The sequence below is a fragment of the Puma concolor genome, chromosome E4 (assembly GCF_028749965.1).
Source record: "Puma concolor isolate L17-30 chromosome E4, mPumCon1.1.hap2, whole genome shotgun sequence".
NCBI classification, from domain to species: Eukaryota; Metazoa; Chordata; class Mammalia; order Carnivora; family Felidae; genus Puma; species Puma concolor.
This window is the reverse complement of record NC_141683.1, coordinates 43,260,428-43,281,304: the sequence shown is the minus strand read 5'-3', so window position 1 is coordinate 43,281,304 and position 20,877 is coordinate 43,260,428. Positions and strand designations below refer to the sequence as shown.

The 20,877-nt window shown below is 38.1% G+C and overlaps 1 protein-coding gene across 1 annotated transcript in view; it reads right to left on the bottom strand.

The window, feature by feature from the left end:
• Positions 1-20,877, bottom strand: part of CACNA1E (calcium voltage-gated channel subunit alpha1 E) — a 660,165-nt gene that overhangs the window by 517,693 nt on the left and 121,595 nt on the right. Inside the window, exon 20 of the mRNA XM_086694634.1 lies at positions 5,319-5,412. Within this exon, the coding sequence (XP_086550760.1) occupies positions 5,319-5,412 (94 nt within the window). The remainder of the gene's footprint in view (positions 1-5,318; positions 5,413-20,877) is intronic.

Here is a 20,877-nt window from a genome sequence, read left to right as displayed (position 1 = left end):
AGCAATGAGCAATGTATAGAATTGTTGAATCATTATATTGTACACATGATGCTAATATAACACTGCATGTTAGTTACAAAAAACAAATATATATGTATCACAAATTTATATATATATATATTTTTTTTACATATGTTTGGTATTGTTATATGAACATAAAATAAAACCTGGAAAATGACCTAGATATTAACATATATGACACAAGCATTTAGTATATGGTAATGACAGCATCTCAAATCAGTGGAAAACTTAGTATAACTATATAGTAATATAGGAAAAGATAAGATCAAATCTATTGCTCATACTGCATTCCAGAATAAATTTCAAATGGATCTGTGACTTACTTGACTTCATTTGCATTCACGTATCAGTTCTAACAGTTTTTTGGTGGAGTCTTTTGGATTTTCCACGTGAAGTATCATGTCTGTGAAGAGTGAAAGTTTGACTTCTTCCTTGTCAATTTGGATGCCTTTTCTTTCTTTTTGTTGTCTTATTGCTGAGGCTAGGACTTCCAGTACTATGTTAAACAAGAGTGGTGAGAGTAGACATCCCTGTCGTGTTCCTGACCCTAGGGGGAAACTCAGTTTTTCCCCACTGAGGATGATATTAGCTGTGGGTCTTCCATATATGACCTTTACGATGTTGAAGTGTGTTCCTTCTATGCCTACTTTCTTGAGGGTCTTTATCAAGAAAAGATGCTGTATTTTGTCAAATGCCTTTTCTGCATCTATCGAGAGGATCATGTAGTTCTTATTATTTCATTTATTAATGTGGTGTGTCACATTGATTGATTTGCAGAGATTGAACCACCCTTGCAGCTGAGGAAGAAATCCCTCTCAATCATAGTGAATAATTCTTTTAATATACTGTTGGATTCTGTTTGCTAGTATCTTTTTAAGGCTTTTTGCATCCATGTTCATCAGGGAAATTGGTCTGTAGTTTGCCTTTTTAGTGGGGTCTCTGTCTAGTTTTGGAATCAAGGTAATGCAGGCCTCACAGAATGAGTTTGGAAGTTTCCTTTCCACTTCTATTTTTTGGAACAGTTTCAAAATAATAAGTATTAACTCTTCTTTAATGGTTTATAGAATTCTCCTGGGATGCCATCTGGCCCTGGACTCTTGTTTATTGGGAGATTTTTGATTACTGATTCAATTTCTTTACTGATCATGGGTCTGTTCAAAGTTTCTATTTCTTCTTGTTTCAGTTTGGTAGTTTATATGTTTCTAGGAATTTATCCATTTCTTCCAGATTACCCAATTTGATGGCATATAATTGCTTATAATATTCTTGTATTATTGTTTGTATTTCTGCAGTGCGGGTTGTGATCTCTCCTCTTTCATTCATGACTTTATTTATTTGGGTCCTTTTCTTTTTCATAGGTTTAGCTAAGGGTTTATCAATTTTGTGAAGTCTTTCAAAGAACCAGCTCCTAGTTTCATTGATCTGTTCTGGTATTTTTTATTATTATTTTGATTGATTTCTGCTCTAATCCTTATTATTTCCCTTCTTCTTCTGGCTTTAGGCTTTATTTACTGTTCTTTTTCCAGCTCCTTTAGCTATAAGGTTAGGTTGTGTATTTGAGACATTTCTTCCTTCTTTAGGAAGGCCTGGAGCGCTATATACTTCCCTCTTATGACCACCTTTGCTGCGTCCCAGAGGTTTGGGGCTGTGGTGTTATCATTTTCATTGGCTCCCATGTACTTTTTAATTTCCTCTTCAATTTCTTGGTTAACCCATTCATTTTTTAGTGAGATGTTCTTTAACCTCCAAGTATTTGTGGTCTTTCCAAATTTTTTCTTCTTGTTGATTTCAAGTTTCATAGAGTTGTGGTCTGAAAATACACACTGTATGATCTCAGCGTTTTTGTACTTGTTGAGGGCTGATTTGTGACCCAGTATGTAGTCTATTCTGGAGAATGTTCCATGTGTACTCGAGAAGAATGTGTATTCTGCTGCTTTAGGATGAAATGTTCTGAATATATCTGTTAAGTCCATCTGGTCCAGTGTGTCATTCAAAGCCATTGTTTCCTTGTTAATTTTCTGCTTAGATGATCTGTCCATTGTTGTAAGTGGGATGTTAAAGTCCCCTACTTTAATTATATTATTATCACTGAACTTCTTTATTTTTGTTATTAATTGATTTAAATATTTGGATGCTTTCAAATTGGGGTCATAAATATTTACAATTGTTAGATCTTGGTGGATAGACCCCCTAATTATGATACAATGCCCTTCTTCATTTCTTGTTACAGTCTTTGTTTTAAAATCTAGTTTGTCTGATATAAGTATGGCTACTCTTGCTTTCTTTTGACATCTATTAGCATGAAAGATTGTTCCCCATCCCCTCACTTTCAATCTGCAGGTGTCTTTAGGTCTAAACTGAGTCTCTTGTAGGCAGCATATAGATGGATCTTGTTTTTTATCCATTCTGATACCCTATGTCTTCTGATTGGAACATTTGGTCCATTTACATTTAGAGTGATTATTGAAAGATATGAATTTAGTGCCATTGTGTTGCCTGTAGAAATCTGTTGCATTTCTACACACCAATAATGAAGCAGCAGAAAGAGAAATCAAGGAATTGATCCCATGTACAATTGCACACACACACACGCACACAAACAAACATGAGATACATAGGAATAAACCTAATCAAAAAGGTAAAAGATCTGTACACTGAAAACTATGGAATGCTTATGAAAGAAATTGAAGAAGACACAAAGAAATGGAAAAACATTCCATGCTCATGGATTGGAAGAACAAATATTGTTAAAATGTCTATACTAACCAAAGCAATCTACACATTTAATGCAATCCTTATCAAAATAACACCAGCATTCTTCACAGAGCTAAAACAAACAATTCTAAAATTTGTATGGAACCAGAAAAGACCCCGAATAGCCAAAGTAATGTTGAAAAAGAAATCATAGAATTAGGATATCTTAAATTTGCAAGTTCTAATGAATTTAATGTAATCCTTATCAAAATAACACCAGCATTCTTCACAGAGCTAAAACAAACAATTCTAAAATTTGTATGGAACCAGAAAAGACCCCGAATAGCCAAAGTAATGTTGAAAAAGAAATCATAGAATTAGGATATCTTAAATTTGCAAGTTCTAATGAATTAATATGAGTACTGATCATTAAGGGCTACTAATATTACACAAAGACAATTAAATATCACATCACTTCTAATGGAAGTGCACAGTACCACCTATGAAGTAGTCAGTCCTTCTCCAAAATCAAACTTGAATCTGATCAAACCTCTAGATCTAATATATAATTTGTAGAAATACCAGAGACAGAGGAACATGTTAAATAAACACTATCAAAGGATGCAATCAACAACAACAACAACAACAACAAATGGTGGGAAACTCTTACTAGGAAACCACTGCATCTCATCAACAACAAAAACTGCCAAGGACAAAAAGAAATGGAATGGAAACTATAGCTTAAAAGAAATTTAAGAAACATAGTCACCAATTATCATACATAGACCTTGTTTGGATCTTGATTCAAACATAGTATAAACAAATAAAAATAAACAAAAAAAAAGAACATTTATAGTACAATCAGGCAATTGTGGACAATGACGGGATACTTGGTACTATTACAGGTTATTGATGATTTTTGAGGTCCGACAATGGCATTATGGTCATGTTTAAAAAGGGAAGTCTTTGTCTTTCAGAAAGAGATACTGAAATATATAGATTAAATTGTACACCTGGGATTGCCTTAAAAAAATGAGGAGATGGAAAGGAACAATATAGTAGGGGAAAATAGGAGCCATGCATTTATAAACATTCAAGCTGAGTGATAGGTAGGATAAGGATAAGAGTAGGGGATTCATTAGGCCATCTGTCTTTTCCAGTAAATGTTTTAAATTCTCCATAATAATTTTTTAAAGAAACATAAAACATCCTATTCCTCATAGATATGTGCATTCTTATGGTCATAGATTGAGCATTTCAGCACAAATGTCAATGTTGTGTAATACAACATAATATGTTATAAATAATATGTAATAAAAAAATAATAATATAAGAAAGTAAATGCAATGAGTGATGATAATTATATTCCACAAACAGAGGAGGGTAATTAATGCAACTCTCTAAACCTGAAGCCCTCTCCCCCAAATTACAGAAATAAAATACATGTATAAAAATAAAAGATCATGGCTATCCATTCAAAAAGTAATTCAGGAAGTTATATGTAACATGTTCATTAGCATTGTAATTATAATTAGTTTATCTGAGAGCCTCCTGGGTCCTATTATCACCTATTAGAGGCTAAGCCCCATAAAAACTTTTCCAAACTTCATACTGTTCCCTCAGAACCCTGATGTCATGGTGTCTACACATGGATTAATCAATCCTGTTAATATGTGAAATCCTTCTGCATATTTCACTCATCCAGCAGCAGCTCATTCTATTCTAACAAACCTGCTCCATAAGAAAACCTGCTGAGAGAAAGTGAAACTCAGAAGTTATAAACAGTCTAGGATCTGAGGATGTTCTCTGAACTTTATAAAGATATAGTAAATTACAAAGAAAAACCTAGGTCCTCCTCTGGAAGGAGAATCCCATTTTTTACTGGGATGCAAAACTGAAACTCAGAGAACCCCAACTGGAGATCAAGCATTGGGGGATGAAAGGCAAACCAAAAGAAAGAGGAAGTGAAGAAGCAAAGGCTAAAAGTGTTGTTGGCCAAGGAAATACAGGGAGACCACAGAACCAGGAGATGACACCCTAACTCCATTCTCCTCATACAAATCTGTCTTGATACAGAGAAATAGCTTCCAAATAATTTTCCTATTACATTTCTGAGGTGGCTGCTCAGTGATCAGAAGTAGAAGTGGGTTTGGTGGTTTCATTTTACATGTGCTTATCTGCCTGTCATTGTACTCTGATTCAGAGCAGGGTACATCTCACCTTCTACTGCCCTATCCTTATCTGCAGACCCAGCAGGAGCAGATGCCCAATGTCTAGGTCTGGTGCTATCTGGTCACAGGCAGTGCCTGGAGAAGCACAACCCACACACTGAGTCCAGGTCTCAAGTATGGGAGTCTCTCTCACAACACTGACCAACAGGCTGTGTGTGTTCATTGCTGGGAGGGTGGGCAAGAGGCCAAAGCCATCTTTGGGTTCATAATGATTCCATGGGAAGAGCTATTTGAGGGCATGACAAGAGCTTTCAACTGAACAGATCAATGTGTAGGGAAACTAACTGGAGTCCCCATGTAGCCCTCTCTGTGCAACATTAGCATGCCTTCTCCCATTCCTATCCACCTCTTGGAAACTAGGCAAGTTCTCACCATAATTCGCTCCTATATGCCTTGAGTTTCCCCTCTTGAGGTTTCTGATCTGTCTCCTACTCCATTTTGGTATCTTCACTCCATCTAGACAAACCTGTGTGGAAAGTTAAATACACAATCATAGACTGAGAAAGAAAGAAAGAAAGAAAGAAAGAAAGAAAGAAAGAAAGAAAGAAAGAAAGAAAGAAAGAAAGAAAGGAAGGAAGGAAGGAAGGAAGGAAGGAAGGAAGGAAGGAAGGAAGGAAGGAAGGAAGGAAGGAAGGAAGGAAGGAAGGAAGAGAGAGAAATTTTAGGATATCTTAAATTTGCAAGTTCTAATGAATTAAATATGAATACTGATCATTAAGGGCTACTAATATTACACAAAGACAAATATCACATCACTTCTAATGGAAGTGCACAGTACCACCTCTCTCTCTCTTTCTCTCTTCTTTCTTTTCTTTCTTTCTTTCTCTCTCTCTCTCTTTCTTTCTTTCTTTCTTTCTTTCTTTCTTTCTTTCTTTCTTTCTTTCTTTCTTTCTTTTGCAGTCCATGATTGTGTATTTAAAGAAAGAAAGAAAGAAAGAAAGATTTTTATTGTCTATAACAGAATTTAGCGCAGGAGTTCTTATTTCTTTCTCTGTCACAGAAATCTTAATCTTTCTTATTCAAGATTACTCAGCCTTTTTAGGATTTAATTAGGATTACTTTGAGATATACACTCTCCCACCCACCTCCAACCCCTTCTCTTTCCTTCCTGCTGGGAATGTACTAAACTTCTATTTTGGGGGGCACCTGGTGGCTCATTTGGTTAAGCTTCCAACTTCAACTCATGGTTCATGAGTTCAAGTCCTGCACCCAGCTCTCTGCTGTCAGCACAGAGCCTGCTTCTGTCAGCACAGAGCCCACTTCAGATCTTCTGTCCCTCTCTCTTTCTGCCCCTCCCCCTCTTGTGGGCTCTCTTTCTCTCTCTCTTTCTCTCTCAAAATTAAATAAATAGACTTTAAAAATTTTTTAAAGAATACATTTCTGGGGTGCCTGGATGGCTCAGTCTGTTAAGTGTCTCACTTCAGGTCATGATTTCACAGTTCGTGGGTTCAAGCCCCACATCGGGCTGTGTGCTGACAGCTCAGAGCCTGAAGCCTGCTTCAGATTCTGTGGTTCCCTCTCTCTTTGCCCCTCCCCTGCTCACACACTGTCTCTCTCTCAAAAAATAAATAAACATTAACATAAATAAATAAATAAATAAATAAATTTATAAATGTATAAATTTGTTTCTATTTTGGTAAAGGTCAGGCATATTCCTGGATTCTGGGGAAAGACATCTGATCTTTGAGCTGTCCCCTGTCCTGGCTGCCTCCAGTGAGGCATACCTTATTTCCTCTGGTCCTCACCATTCATCATCCTGCTATAGCATCTTACCAAGAGGTACATGCATCCTGCATCTTCTTTGCAGAATCCAAGCCCAGTCTCCTTAGAATCTACCAGCTTATTCCCAGTCACTTTTGCTGTCATTGTGGGCATCATGGAAACTCTTTGGATGCCCTCCGCTGCTACCACTTTGGAGAGCATAGGATTGTGTGGTATTCCATGAAGCTGTCCTCAGATCTGCTAATTAGACTTTCCCCAACCATCACTACTCTACAGCCCAGGGCCCTGTTGGGAACAGGTATAACTTGGGCTTTGGGCCACAGTCCAGGGAGAGAGAGGCACAGGTGTCTATTACTGTTGGAACTCCTTTCAATCCATTTACAATTTCAGTTACCCAGTCCTACCCACTCCCATAATTCAGCCCAGAGTATAGGGATGTTGAACTTCTTCACAGAAACTCCAAAGTTCCAGCATTATCTGTTTTGGTTATCCTTCCCCCAACTGGTCACATTTTTATCTCCTTTTGAGTAGGGAATAAGTTGTGTCATCCTACCTTCTAAAATTTCAGCTCTCTAGACTTTGGCTCTTGATATTTAAAGCCAAGCACTTGAGATTTAAACAAAAATGTAAAGCCTCAGCTTTTAAGATTATTGTTTTTGCTAGGCAAGTTCAGAAGAATCAATCAGAAATCCAATGGACTTCTTTTTCCCACCTCCATCCATCTGCCCCTAAGAGCAGTGCAATAAAAAGATGTCAGGGTATTCTGATTGTGAGGGACAAGAAAAGAGTGTGGGGATAGGAACAGGGACTCAAATTCTAAATATCTGAATTATTATGATCTTCACTATAACACCTTTGGCCTTCTTCCTTCTCATGCTCAAGTTTGGCTCCATCCTGCTCTCTCCAAGTTTCTGTCTCTATCCCCCTGTCTCCCTAAGCCAGACATTCACTAACTTCAGAATGTGGCTGACAGCCCATCTCTGCCAAGGTGCCTTCCCTGACTATAGTCCTTCCCAGTCACGCTTTCACATCACCAGCCCTCACCACAGGCAACTGGCCTGCAGCTCTTCGTATCTGGATCAGATGTCCAAACAGCTTCTCTGCAAAACCATCTCATGCCTCTGTGCATTTGGGGGGGGGGGGGAGGGGGTTGCAAGGTGACCTGCTTGCCTGCAGGCCCCTAGGCCAGCTGAGAGAAATAGAAAAAACTTTGGACTGACAGGCTCTCAGAACATAACAATCGCAAGATGATGTAAGAAACAAGGGAGGAGAGAGCTAGACTATGCCAACTAGCAGTGGGGACAAAGAGTTTAAAAAGAAGAAAAAACCCAAGACATGGAAGGCTGTCCTTGGCCTTTTGTTCCAAACCTACTCCTATCTAGCCTCTCACATGCTCTTGACATTTAAAAATATATAATTTTTTAAAAATAGGGGCACCTGAGTAGCTCAGTCGGTTGAACACCCCACTCTTGATTTCAGCTCAGGTCTTGATCCCAGGGTTGTGGGATCAAGCCTCACATCAGGCTCTGTGCTAAGCATGGAGCCTGATTAAGATTATCTCTGTCTCTTCCTCTGCCTTTCCCCTTCTCTCTCTCTCTCTCTCCCAAAAATAAAAAATAAAAATAAAAAACATTATTGTATAGCAAATCAATGTGTGCCCCAGTTTTTATGGCTCTTTTTGTGCATTTTTGACACTTCCATCAGAATGCCAACTATTGTAATTCTTTGTTCTTTTGGTAAATTGAGTCCAGGGAGCATGTACATATGTTTTTCTGCATTTCCCTATCCACACTCCATATAGCAAGTGCTCAGTAAATGTTACCAACTCACTAAATGTCAGCAAGAGATATTTGGGTTTGGCAAAATGAAAAACTTCAGAAATTGGCTAAGAACTGGGGCAAAATAAGGAATTATTCCCCAGAGATCTAAAAACAAAGAACAAAAAACCTAGGATTGTTTTCTCCTCACTAAAATGAGCTAAAATGAGTTCAGTATCACCCTCCACTGTCCATTCCTTACCTCTTTCCTGAGGCCAAAAATTACCAAGGGTATGGACTATTGCTGCTGAGTTTTCCTTATAGCTTACACAAAGAGGCTCCACTTCTTGATGCCCATTTGCCATTTCCAATAATACTATAATAGCAGCACTATGAGAAACCAGCTGTGCACCCTGGGATGCACTCAGCTGCTCTGTGGGGCCCCACAAATTAGACCCTGAATTAGCCACTTAGTGCCCCAGGTTCCAGTCCCACCTGCTGATGCTTCCCAGATGAACACAGCCAAGGTTAGGAAAAGACCATTCTAAGCCCATGAGAATGACAGAGAGACCTTGGAGTTAGCAATCAGAAGTTAATATACCAGAAAAGAAATTCAGGAAGGGTTTAAACAAGAGCATGGTCTGGTCTGACTGACCATTATAAAAGATTTGAAAGCATGCATCTTGTTTCTTCACTTATTTTGTAGTTTGAGGAGTGTGTAAATTTAATAAAAAGCTTACAATATAGGTTTAGACTTACCCACTTAGTAGTTTCATGTTTTTAAAGAAGTTATTTACTATGTCTCTGTTTTTGTATCTGATCTAAAACAGTTGTATTGGGGGTGCCTGAGTGGCTCAGTTGGTTAAGTGACCAGCTCTTGGTCAGGGCTTAGGTCATGATCTCACTGTTTGTAAGATCAAGATCCACATTGGACTCTGTGTTCAGTGTGGAGCCTGCTTGGGATTCTTTCTCTCTCCCTCTCTCTCTGCCCCTCCCCAACTCATGTGCACACATGTTCTCTCTCTCTCTCTCTCTCTCTCTCAAAATAAATAAATAAACTTAAAAAAATAAAAAATAAAGTAAAACAATGGTATTGGTGATAATAATGATAATCCTAATAATAATAACTTTAGTTCTATCTGCCTATAGTGCTGTGAAGTTAGGAATCATAATAATAATAATAATCATCCTACCTACATCACAGTCCTATTAAATTAGATAGGAAAAGCACTTTTGCAGATGTAAAACACTATAAAGGTGTCAAATATTCTTATTCAATTTCTGACACACCATCAGAACATTTTTATTGACATTGAACCAGTATCTGTCTGATGTCCATCAACAATGTGCTGTGAAAGCACAAAAACAAGTCTAATTCTTCCACATGATAGTCCTTGAATGTTGGAATGTGTTCCAATGCCATTCCCAAGTCTTCCTCTTTCCAGGTTAAAGGTGCTTAGTATTCTTTGTTTCCCCAGTCATGTGTCCCACATCATACAGTACCATGTATTTAGTCATGGCCTAACTGGGCTTACGTGAAGTTTCCTTCAGCTTTTCAGGCTTCTGAATTGTTAGGAGAGAGGCTGAGGAATACTATGCCCCTCAGACAACTCTGGTGCCTAGTGAAGGAAACAGGCTCCATCCATCTTCAGCCTGTGTTCGAGGCCAGGCTATTGTCCCACCCATGGCCCCATAGCCCACATCTCTACATCAGCTCTGGCCCTCACTTGCTCCTTCTTGTTGCAGTTCAATCAAAATGGGCCTTGAAAAACACAAAAACCAAGAGTGTGAAAAAATCTACACCCCAAGTTTGAATACCAGTGAGACATCCTTGTAACCTGTAGAAAGTATATGAATTAGAATGAAAGAATCACTTACATATTAGATTCATACAGCTTCTTTCCTCAAAAATGCTTAGGGCATTGTACTGGGAAATTTTAGTGAATTAACATATTATTTCTTCAGTGCTGCAGAGCTCAGCTTCTCAGGACTTTGCAAATGCCATTTCACTTCCTTGGGCTGACCTCTCCCTCCCTTGAAATACAACCATTTCTTGCCTATTGCTCACCCATGGTGCCGTGTGGTATGGAGGATGGGCAGAGAATGCTAAGCTGGAGGAGAATCACAGATGGTAGAGCCAAAAGAACCTTTAGAGATAATCCTATCCATCCCTTCATTTCAAAGATGAGAAATTATGACACTGAGAAATGACTTTCTCAAGGTCACAGCTAGTTAAGAACAGCAATGGCCATTTTTTTTTTTTTTTTAATTTCCTCTCATCTGAAAAACAGAGGAAAAGTAAGCCAAGGCTGCTCAGCACTCCTGACAGAGATAGAACTGAGGGCAACTGGACATTTCTTCATTAGCTTAGCTTTTGCCATAAAGTTTGCAAGTCTCCCAGAGATGAGTAACCATTCTGATTAGATGAATACAAGGGCTGGCTGAAGACAGGATCAAATACCTAGCTAGGTAGGTTAGGTCTGTCAGGAATGGTTTCAAAGAATGGGACAGACAATGGTTTGGTGTTTCACAGTTGTTAAATATCAAGGAGGAAAAATAGTTTGAGTGACACAAGGGAAGGTAATTGTACAATAGGAATGAAGACACTGAAGCAAGAAAAGAAAAAATAAGGCTGAATGTATGAGAATGCTGCCCAGCACTGACCCACAGGGACATGGGGTACCTTATTACAGACAACAGTGTTTGGACAGTAAAATCAATTTGCCATGTTTCTTCATCTTCTCCAGTTTTTGTGATGATTTATAGGATGGACACACACACACACACACACGCGCGCGCACACACGCACACACGCACACAAAGATAGTATTCAAATACTCCTACAGTCATGAGAATCCTTGCCTGACAGCCTGTTCTACCTTTTTTAATTAATACCCAAAGCAATTAAATCATGGTGTGTTCCCATTACCTGCCAAGTTTTGTTATTTTTAAAATACAACAACACGGCTTCAGATTCTATTATTTGGTCCACATGCAGCCTTTCAAAGGTGGTTTCCTTGGTTTCCCCGTTAAATGAACCTCTGCAGCCAGGCAGTAAAAACAAGCTTGCTTTGCAATGTCTTGCTTTTGCCTGAAAAGACTCTCCTTTAAAGGGTGCAAGGCTGCCTCTCCTTTCCCCAAAACCTTCCTCAGAGGGAAAAATAAAAGGACCAAAAAGATGTGGTGTGCAAGGTCACCATTACACTGCAACCCACGCATACACTGCACTTGGTAATGACTCTAGCAGCCCTCCTCTTGGCTTATCTTCCTCTTGGACACTTAGGGACTTAATAGGTATGCGTGGCTTCTTGAAGAACTTTCTATTTGTTCTGCTAGGAGGAGTAACAGCCCAAATCATGGGGAGCAGGTAGTATATTATTGACTTGGGGTAAACTCACGTCATCAGAAGCACAGTCCCTAAAACTCACTGTAACAGACTCAAACACACCTCAAAGATGATCTCCAAATGCTGGAAAAGGAAAGACCTCCAGCTGTTCAATACCTACCCTATAAGCCAGTCTGAACAACTGAAGAGTTTTTTTTAAAGTTCTTGTGTTCAATGATTCATGTTCATTGTGAGGAGTCCATAACTTCTCTACATAAAAACTAGCCAACATCATCCCCTCTACAAAAAGACCTACTTTAACAAATTGGCATTTATCCTTGATACTTGAATAAGCACATTTATTATGCAAGAGGACTGAGATAAGTGTTCTGGAGGACACACAAAAGTATAAGCCAATCCCTAAAATCAAAACCAAGAAACAAGTGTTGGCAAGGTTGTGGAGAAAAAGGAACCCTGTGTACTCTTAGTGGGAATGCAAACTGGTGCAGCCACTCTGGAAAAACAGTATGGAGATTCCCGAAAAAGTTAAAATGGGGCAAGTGGGTGGCTCAGTCACTTAACTGTCCAACTCTAGATCTCAGCTCAAGTCATGATCTTACAGCTTGTGGGATCAAGCCCCGTGCTGGGCTCTGCACTGACAGTGTGCAGCCTCCTAGGGATGCTCTCTCCCCCTCTCTCTCTCTGTCCCTCCCCTGCTTGCTTCCACACTTGCGCGCGCACTCTCTCTCTCTCTCTCTCAAAATAAATAGACTTTTTTTTAAAGTTAAATATAGAACTATCCTATGATCCAGTAATTACACTACTGGGTATTTATGTGAAAAAAAAATACAAAAACTAAATTAAAGGGATGCATGTACCCCTATGTTTATTGCAGCATTATTTACAATAGCCAAACTATGGAAGCAGCTCAAATGTCCGTTTATAGGTAAATGTATGTATATATGTATACACACACACACACACACAAAGGAATATTATTTAGTCACTAAAAGAATGAAATATTGCCATTTGCAATAACATGAATGGAGCTAGAGAATATAATGCTAAGTGAAATAAGTCAGTCAGAGAAACACAAATACCATATGAATTCACTTATACATGTAATTTAATAAACAAAACAAATGAGCAAAAAGGGAAAGAGAGAAAGAGAAATCCATACAGAGTTTTACTATAGAGAACAAACTGATGGCTACCAAAGGGGAGGTAGGGGCATGGATGGGTTAAATAGGTGATAGGGATTAAGGAGTACACTTGCTGTGATGATCATAGGCTGATATATAGAATTGCTGAATCACTATATTGTACATCTGAAACTAATATAACAATGTATGTTAACTACATTAGAATTAAAATCAAAACTTTAAAAAAAGAAAGGAGATTTTTAAAAACTTAATTTAAAAAAGTATAAGCCAATCCTTACCTCAGAATTTTTACAGTTTATTGGAGATAGAAGACAAGTACATGTGAAAAAAGAACCACCAAAGGCAGTAAACGAGGGATGCATTAATACTGAGTGTGGGAAGACATCAGCAGCAAACTCTAGAATACTCACATGTACTGGTGATGAGTTTCATACATTCTAGAGATCAAGAAAGCCCCCATAAGCCAAAGGGAGAAAGAACAACTGAGACAATCCCGCTGCCAGGAAATACCAGACACAGCTTCAGAGCTGGTGTAACCTCTGTCTCCTATTGCTGACAACAGACCTCCACTCACTCACCCACCACCCCAGGGCCTAATTACCTCCCAGATATAGAGTAGGGGTTGTCTAAGAACAGCCTCCTGCCCTGGGAAATACAGACAGATAGAGGGGCCAATGCACCAAGGGCCATCCTCCTCCCTGTAGGGCTGCATAAGGCTGGTGGTGCTGTTTCAAATGTTTGCCAAGAGCAACAGAAGGTGTTTTTCCTCTTGGAATTTTTTCTTTTCCTCTCTCTAGCCTGCTTCTAAGGGTAGCTCAAATGACTCAGAATTGGGGCCTCTGGCAGTAATCTTCTGTATCCACTCATCCAAGTTCCTCTGGTTCCTATGAGATCTACATATCATCACCCAGAGGGCACTGAGGTGTGACAGGACTCATCATACGGTACAAAATCATTGAATCAAACAATATTGGAGCCTTCCACATTTTCTCCAGATGTTCATCAAATCTATCCAGTGATGAGGCACTTACTACCCCAATGGACAAACTAGTCCATCCAAGAACAGTTTTGATTGTGTTCCCCTACCTAAATTGTGTTCCCCTGATACTTCCATGAGTTACTCCTAATGCCATCTGTCATATCTACCCAGATCCAGCTTAATTCCTGGTTCATGAGACAGCCTGCTGGAAATATGAAGGTTCTCAAGTGGCTTTAGTCCTTTCTTCTGCAAGAACAACACATAGGCCTCCTTTAACCATTCCAGATAGCATTTGGTTTCAAAACCTTTCACTTTCACATTTGATTCCTTAATGCTTCAATCAATCAGTTTGCTATATTTCTCTTAAAACCAGATACCTACAAATGAATAAAACACCTTAGACTTAAACTGGCCAATGTAAAGTAAAACAAAACTCTTTGTTTCAAATATCTTGCATACTATACTTTTACGAATACAATCTAAAACTGCATTTGACTCTAAGCTGTAGTCACATGGCATGGCATGTGCTTACTGTAGACTAAAATCCTTTAGCTGCAAGTACTTCCCACCTGCTGGTGAAATAATTGATTTTCACTTAATATGCCTCCCTCACACAGTTAGACATTATCCCTAAAACTATGTAAGAAAGTGACATCTTTCATGTTCTTTCCATCCTTTCTACATGAACCTCAATTATAGATTCAGATGACAATCTCAACAATCCAGGAAAAGAAACACCGTGCATGACCAAGAAATCTCCATGGAAATATGTCAACATGGAGTTCTATGATAGGAGAATAGAGGCTTCAGCAGCCCTACAAGACCCCAAAACTGTTCCTGATTTCCATTGAAAGCCCTCCCTTCCCATGTCCATAAGCCAATCAGAAAGCCCTAGAGAGAGGCCCTGAGGGATGAATGAGTGACAACTCAAGGAGAAGAAAGGTGACCTGCATTCAACCAGCCATTTATTTCAGTCCCTTCTGACCACTAGACTGTAAGACACTGAAGACATAGACAATGCTTCTTAACTACCGTAAGATATAGATAGACTAAATGAGTGAATAAACAAATGCTGAAGCTTTGTACCCCTCTCAGTGTCTAGCATTATGTCTGTGAGAGAAAAGATAGTCAGTTACTAGTTTAACACATTAATTCAATGGTTATGGTCCTAAAATTTTATTACAGATTTTTGTGGTGAAGAACTATTTATGGCTGGTTTAAAAAATAAAATGCAAGGATAAAACTTATTTTAAAACCTTATTCATGTTAAAAGTGAATTTAAAAATAGGCTTACATGAAAGTGGAAGAAAAAGAAGGAAACAGAAAACATAGGGCAAAAACTTCCATCGCTTTATTACAGAAGAGCCTCCCACAGTTCTCTCTTCAATTATTGCATCAAGTCCACATGCCTCAGCCTCAACTTCAAGGTTTCTACTATCTGGGGTCCTCCTTTTAACCAGTCATATCTCCTCAAGTCCAAATTCTACCCTGCCTGGGTCAGCCTGAACACCTATGATATTTGCCAGGAGATTCTAGTAGCCCAAAGGATCTTCCACCTTTTCTTCAGCATATCTTTCAAGAAAACACTCAAAAATCTCTCCTGAAAAGTCTTCTCTGGCTAATATCATCCCACACTGACTATTCTTTTTCTTTCTCAATAGCTTATGGACAGTCTGTAAGACCATATATTGGTTATCTTTTTGACCAAAGACGGTATGAGAATTCACTTTAAAAGCAGTAAGGTATTGGGGTGCTTGGGTGGCTTAGTCGATTGAGTGTCTGACTCCTGATTTAAGCTCAGGTCATGATCTCACAGTTCCTTAGATTAAGCCCCACATTGAGCTCTGCACTGTCAGCATAGAACCTGCTGGGGATTCTCTCTCTCCCTCTCTTTGCCCCTCCCCTGCTTGCTTGTACTCTCCTCTCTTAAAATAAATAAACTTTAAAAAATAAAAGCAGTATAATATTACCAAAATAACAAACTATTAGGTTATATTTTAACTAATATATTTATCTTGCCTCCCTAAACAGTCCATAAGCCTCTTAAGGGCAAGAGCAGTAGTCTTTATTTTATATTCCTTAGAAATGCCAGATACAACAATTAAATAAAATATACTCTGGATGAATACATGAATGGATAATGCATTTCAGCATATGAGTCTGAAGATTTCCTCAGTGCTGAAGCTGTTTGAGGCTTTGGTTGCTGAGGATAATGATAAGCTTGGGTACAACCAGCTAAGAAAATGACTAGTGACAAATTCTGCTGAACCTGAACCCTGAGAGAACTCCTCAGCTGGTTATCATAATGATCATTAAATAACCTGCTGTCACTGTCACCCTCCCACATTTAGTCCCCCTTACCTCAAACACCTATATCATAGGGGCACATGTACCCCAATGTTTATAGCATCACTTTCAACTATAGCCCAATTATGGAAAGAGCCCAAATGTCCATCAACTGATGAATGGATAAAGAAGATGTGGTTTATATATACAATGGAATACTACTTGGTAATGAGAAAGAATGAAATCCTGCCATTTGCAACAACATGGATGGAACTGGAGGGTATTACATTAAGTGAAATAAGTTAGAGAAAGACAGATATCATCTGTTTTCACTCATGTGGAAATTGAGAAACTTAACAAAAGACCATGGGAGAAGGGAAGGGGAAAAAATAGTTTCAAAAAGAGATGGAGACAAACCATAAGAGACTCTTAAATACAGAGAACAAATTGAGAGTTGGTGGGGGGGGGGTGGGGGAGAGGGGAAAATGGGTGATGAGCATTAAGGAAAGCACTTGTTGGGATGAGCACTGGGTGTTGTATGTAAGCAATGGATCATAGGAATCTACCCCTGAAACCAAAAGCACACTGTATACACTGTATGTTAGCTAACTTGACAATAAATATTAAAAAAAAAAAAATCTTACAGCTAATCAGAAGCTAATTAAAAACTTTGCACTATAAAAAAACACCTATATCATCATTTCATTTGGTCAAGTTCCTGCTCAAAAATCTGTATGTAAGAGTTCCCTATTGCCTGCAGTAATTCTCAAACTGTGTAGCACTAATAGAATAGAAGGTGGGAGTTTTGTCATTTAGATTCTAAAATACATCTTAGAAGAGTGGCTACCACATAAGTTGAAAAATAATTCCTGTGAGTAATGAGAGATATTTCTGAGAAATGTGTGCTAAGGACTGAATTGTATCCCCCCTCAAATTCATATGTTGACACTCTATCCCCCCCCACCCCTGCCCCGATGTGATGGTATTTGGAAATGAAACCTTTGGGAGGTAATTACATTTAGATGACATCGTGAGGGTAGGACCCTCTTGATGAGATTAGTGCCCTTACGAGAAAAGACACGAGAGAGCTAGCACATACACTCCCCCTCTACCCCTTCCAGGTGAGGACCTAGTGAAAAGGCAGCCATCTTCAAGCCAAGAAGAGAACTCTCAATAGAACCCCACCATGATAACACCCTGATATTAAATTTCTAGCCTCTAGACCTATGAGAAAATAAAGTTTTATTGCTTAAGCACCAGTCTATGATATTTTGTTATGGCTGCCCAAGCCAACTAAGGCAATGTCTGTGGGGCATATTAACCATATGAAGGCACACAATATATACATATAACTGATCACACAAACTCAAACACACACAGTGATAAATACTGTTCTAGACTTCTTACACCTATGAACAAGTAACTGCTATGGAAATTGCATAACTGACTTAAACAAATGAAAATATAGACAAAACATATTAAGCAGCTATTTTCAGACATTGGACTACAAGCTATGCAAGATTATGTTCCCTTAGAAAAGGGAAATAAATTAAATCATTATGTGTTTGCCCTCACTGTTCACCTGGATGCAACTTCCAAACTGTAGTTGCAAGGAGGAGTAATCCAAACAAAGCCTTGCCAAATTTGAGGTCTGAGAAGCCCAAGATAGGCAGAACACTAAAAATATGAAGCTATGTGAAAATGCTGAAGCTATATGAAGAAAGAGCTTCAGAAATCCACATAGTGTCTCCCTCAAGTCATTGCCTGAATAATATTTGTACATGCATAGGGTGAAGCTCCATAATGCTATGAAAGATTTAGCAGAATGCTGTTAGTCAAGAAATTCTCAGAGCCCAAACAGATCTGAAAAATCATTTAAATTTTCATCAGCCAGACTAGGTAGACCTCACTGAATTCATTAAGCATTCAGAGGAGTCATCAGAAGAGTTATGGTTTAGTAATGTAGCAAAGAAGCCCTAGTATACTGGAATGCTAAGGTATCCTCAAGACTTGCCCTGAAAAAAAAATTAAAATAAACCTCAAGGGGTGCCTGGGTGGCTCAGTCAGTTAAGCGTCCGATTCCTGATTTCAGCCCAGGTCATGATCTCACAGTTCATGAGTTCAAGCCACACATTGGGCTCTGCATTGAAACTACGGAGCCTGCTTGGGATATTCATTCTCTCTCTCTCTCTCTCTCTCTCTAAGTAAATAAAATTAAAAATAATAAAATAAAATAAAATAAAATAAAATAAAATAAAATAAACCTCAAGAGGACCAATCTGATCTCCAAGTAACTTAACTGTCTGCCAAAACAAAACTAATCATGCTTTAAAGAAAGGTAATAAAATCAAGTACCCAACAAAGAAAATTCACAATGTTCATTTTCCAATAAAAATAATTATTAGATATGCAAAATGTGACTCAAAACCACAAGGAAAGTCAGTCAATAGGCATAGATTTAGAAATGATAGATTTGATAGGGAATTTTCAAAGACATAAAACAATTATAAATGTCATAACTATGTATAAGTACTTAAAAGAAAATGTGAACATATGAAAAGAGAAACAGAAAATAGAAACAAAAACAACATAGATCATCTAGAGATTAAAATTCATTATTTGAAATGAAAAGCTCATTGAATGAGAAGAATAAACACTGCAGAAAAAAAGATGAATAAACTTGGAAGACGTAACAGTAGTAACCATCCTAATGAAGTACAGAGGGTAGGAAGAAGAGAAAAAGGCTAAAACAAAATACTAACATCTCAATAACTAGTAGAACAATATTGAACTCTTTAGCATATGTGTACTTGGAGCTCCAGAAAAGAGGAGAGGAGAACAAAATCAAATTTAAAGACTTTATGGCTGAAATTTTCCCAAATTTGATAGAAATTATAATAAATTCACAAATCAAAATTACTGAACAAAGTGTCTAAGCATATACTTTAAGAAATCTAGGGGCACCTGGTGGCTTAGCTGGTTAAATGTCCAACCACAGCTCAGGTCATGATCTTATGGTTCATGTGTTCGAGCCCAGCATCAGGCCAGATCTGCACTGACAGCTTAGAGCCTGGAGCCTGCTTCAGATTCTGTCTCCCTCTCTGCCCTTCCTCCACTCATGCTGTCTCTGTCTCTCAAAAATAAATAAACGTTAAAAGAAAAAAAAGAAATTTAAACACACAGAAAAACTCAAATTTCTCAAAACCATGACAAGGATAATCTTTTTAAAAATCCAGAGAGAAAAAAAAGACATATCATACAGGGGAATAGAGGTAACACTATGTAAACTTCTTATCAGAAACAATCAGAAACAAGACAGAGGACAATAAAATGATATCTTTAAGGTGTTAAAAGGCAGGAAAAAAATCTGTCAACCTAGAATTTTAAATCCAGTGAAAATATCAAAGTTAAATTAAAAATGAAATCAAAATAAGTATTTTTCAGACAAAGGCTGAGAAAATTTGTTGCCAGAAGATCTTCAATCCAAGACAATGTAAATCCAATTATTTAGGAAGAAGGAAAATAATGCCAGATGGAAACTTAGAGTTATCCAAAGGAAATGAAGAAAGTTAAAATAATAAGTATAAGAATAAATGTAAAAATCTTTTTTTGTCATACTTTAACTTTTTAAAAAATAACTGTTTAAAAGAACTACACAATGTATTGTGGAGTCTATAACACTTGTGGAAGTAAAATGTATACTATAATAACACAGTGGACAGAAAAAGGAAACACAGAAGTATATTATTTTAAAGTTCTTGTATTACGGGGCACCTGGGTAGCTCTGTCAGTTAAGCATCTGACTTCAGCTCAGATCATGATCTCAGGGTCCATGAGTTGGAGCCCCTCATCCGGTCTGTGCTGACAGCTCAGAGCCTGGAGACTGCTTCAAATTCTGTATCTCCCTCTCTATCTGTCCCTCCCCTGTTCTTTCTCTCTCTCTCTCTCTCTCTCTCAAAATTAAATAAACAAAAAAAATTTAAAAGCAAAGTTCTTGTATTACATAATAAGTGGCACAATATTATTTAAAGGTAGACTATGTTAAGTTAAAATTTATAGTATAAATCCTAGAGCAAACACCTTCCCCACCACACACATACACACACACACACACACACACACACACACACACAAAGAGGTATAGCTAGTAAGCCAAAAGTGAAAAGAAAAAAGAATACTACAAAATATTCAATCCAAAAACAAGGTAGAGAAAGAGGAAAATATGAACAAAGAACAGATTTAAAAAATTGAATGAGAAAACAAATAGATCTAGATTTAAACCCAGCTACATCAAAAATTACATTAAATGCAAATGACCTAAATATACATAGTCCAATTATTTTTTTTAAAAAATACATAGTCTAATTAAAAGTCAGAGAGATGTCAGACTGAATAAAAAAGCATATTCCAGGGGTGCCTGGGTAGCTCAATCTGTTAAGCATCCGACTTTGGCTCAGGTCATGATCTCATGGTTCATGAGTTTGAGCCCCGCATAGGGTGAGCTCCGCATAGGTGAGCCCCACTAGGGGTGAGCTCAAGTACCACTTTGGGTGAGCTTGAGCCCTGCTCCAGGCTCTGCACTCTCTCCCCTCTCTCTGCACCTCATGGGATTCTCTCTCTCTCTCTCTCTCTCTCTCTCTCTCTCTCTCTCTCTCTTTGCCCTTGGTTAATTCACATTTTCTATCTCAAAATTAGTTAA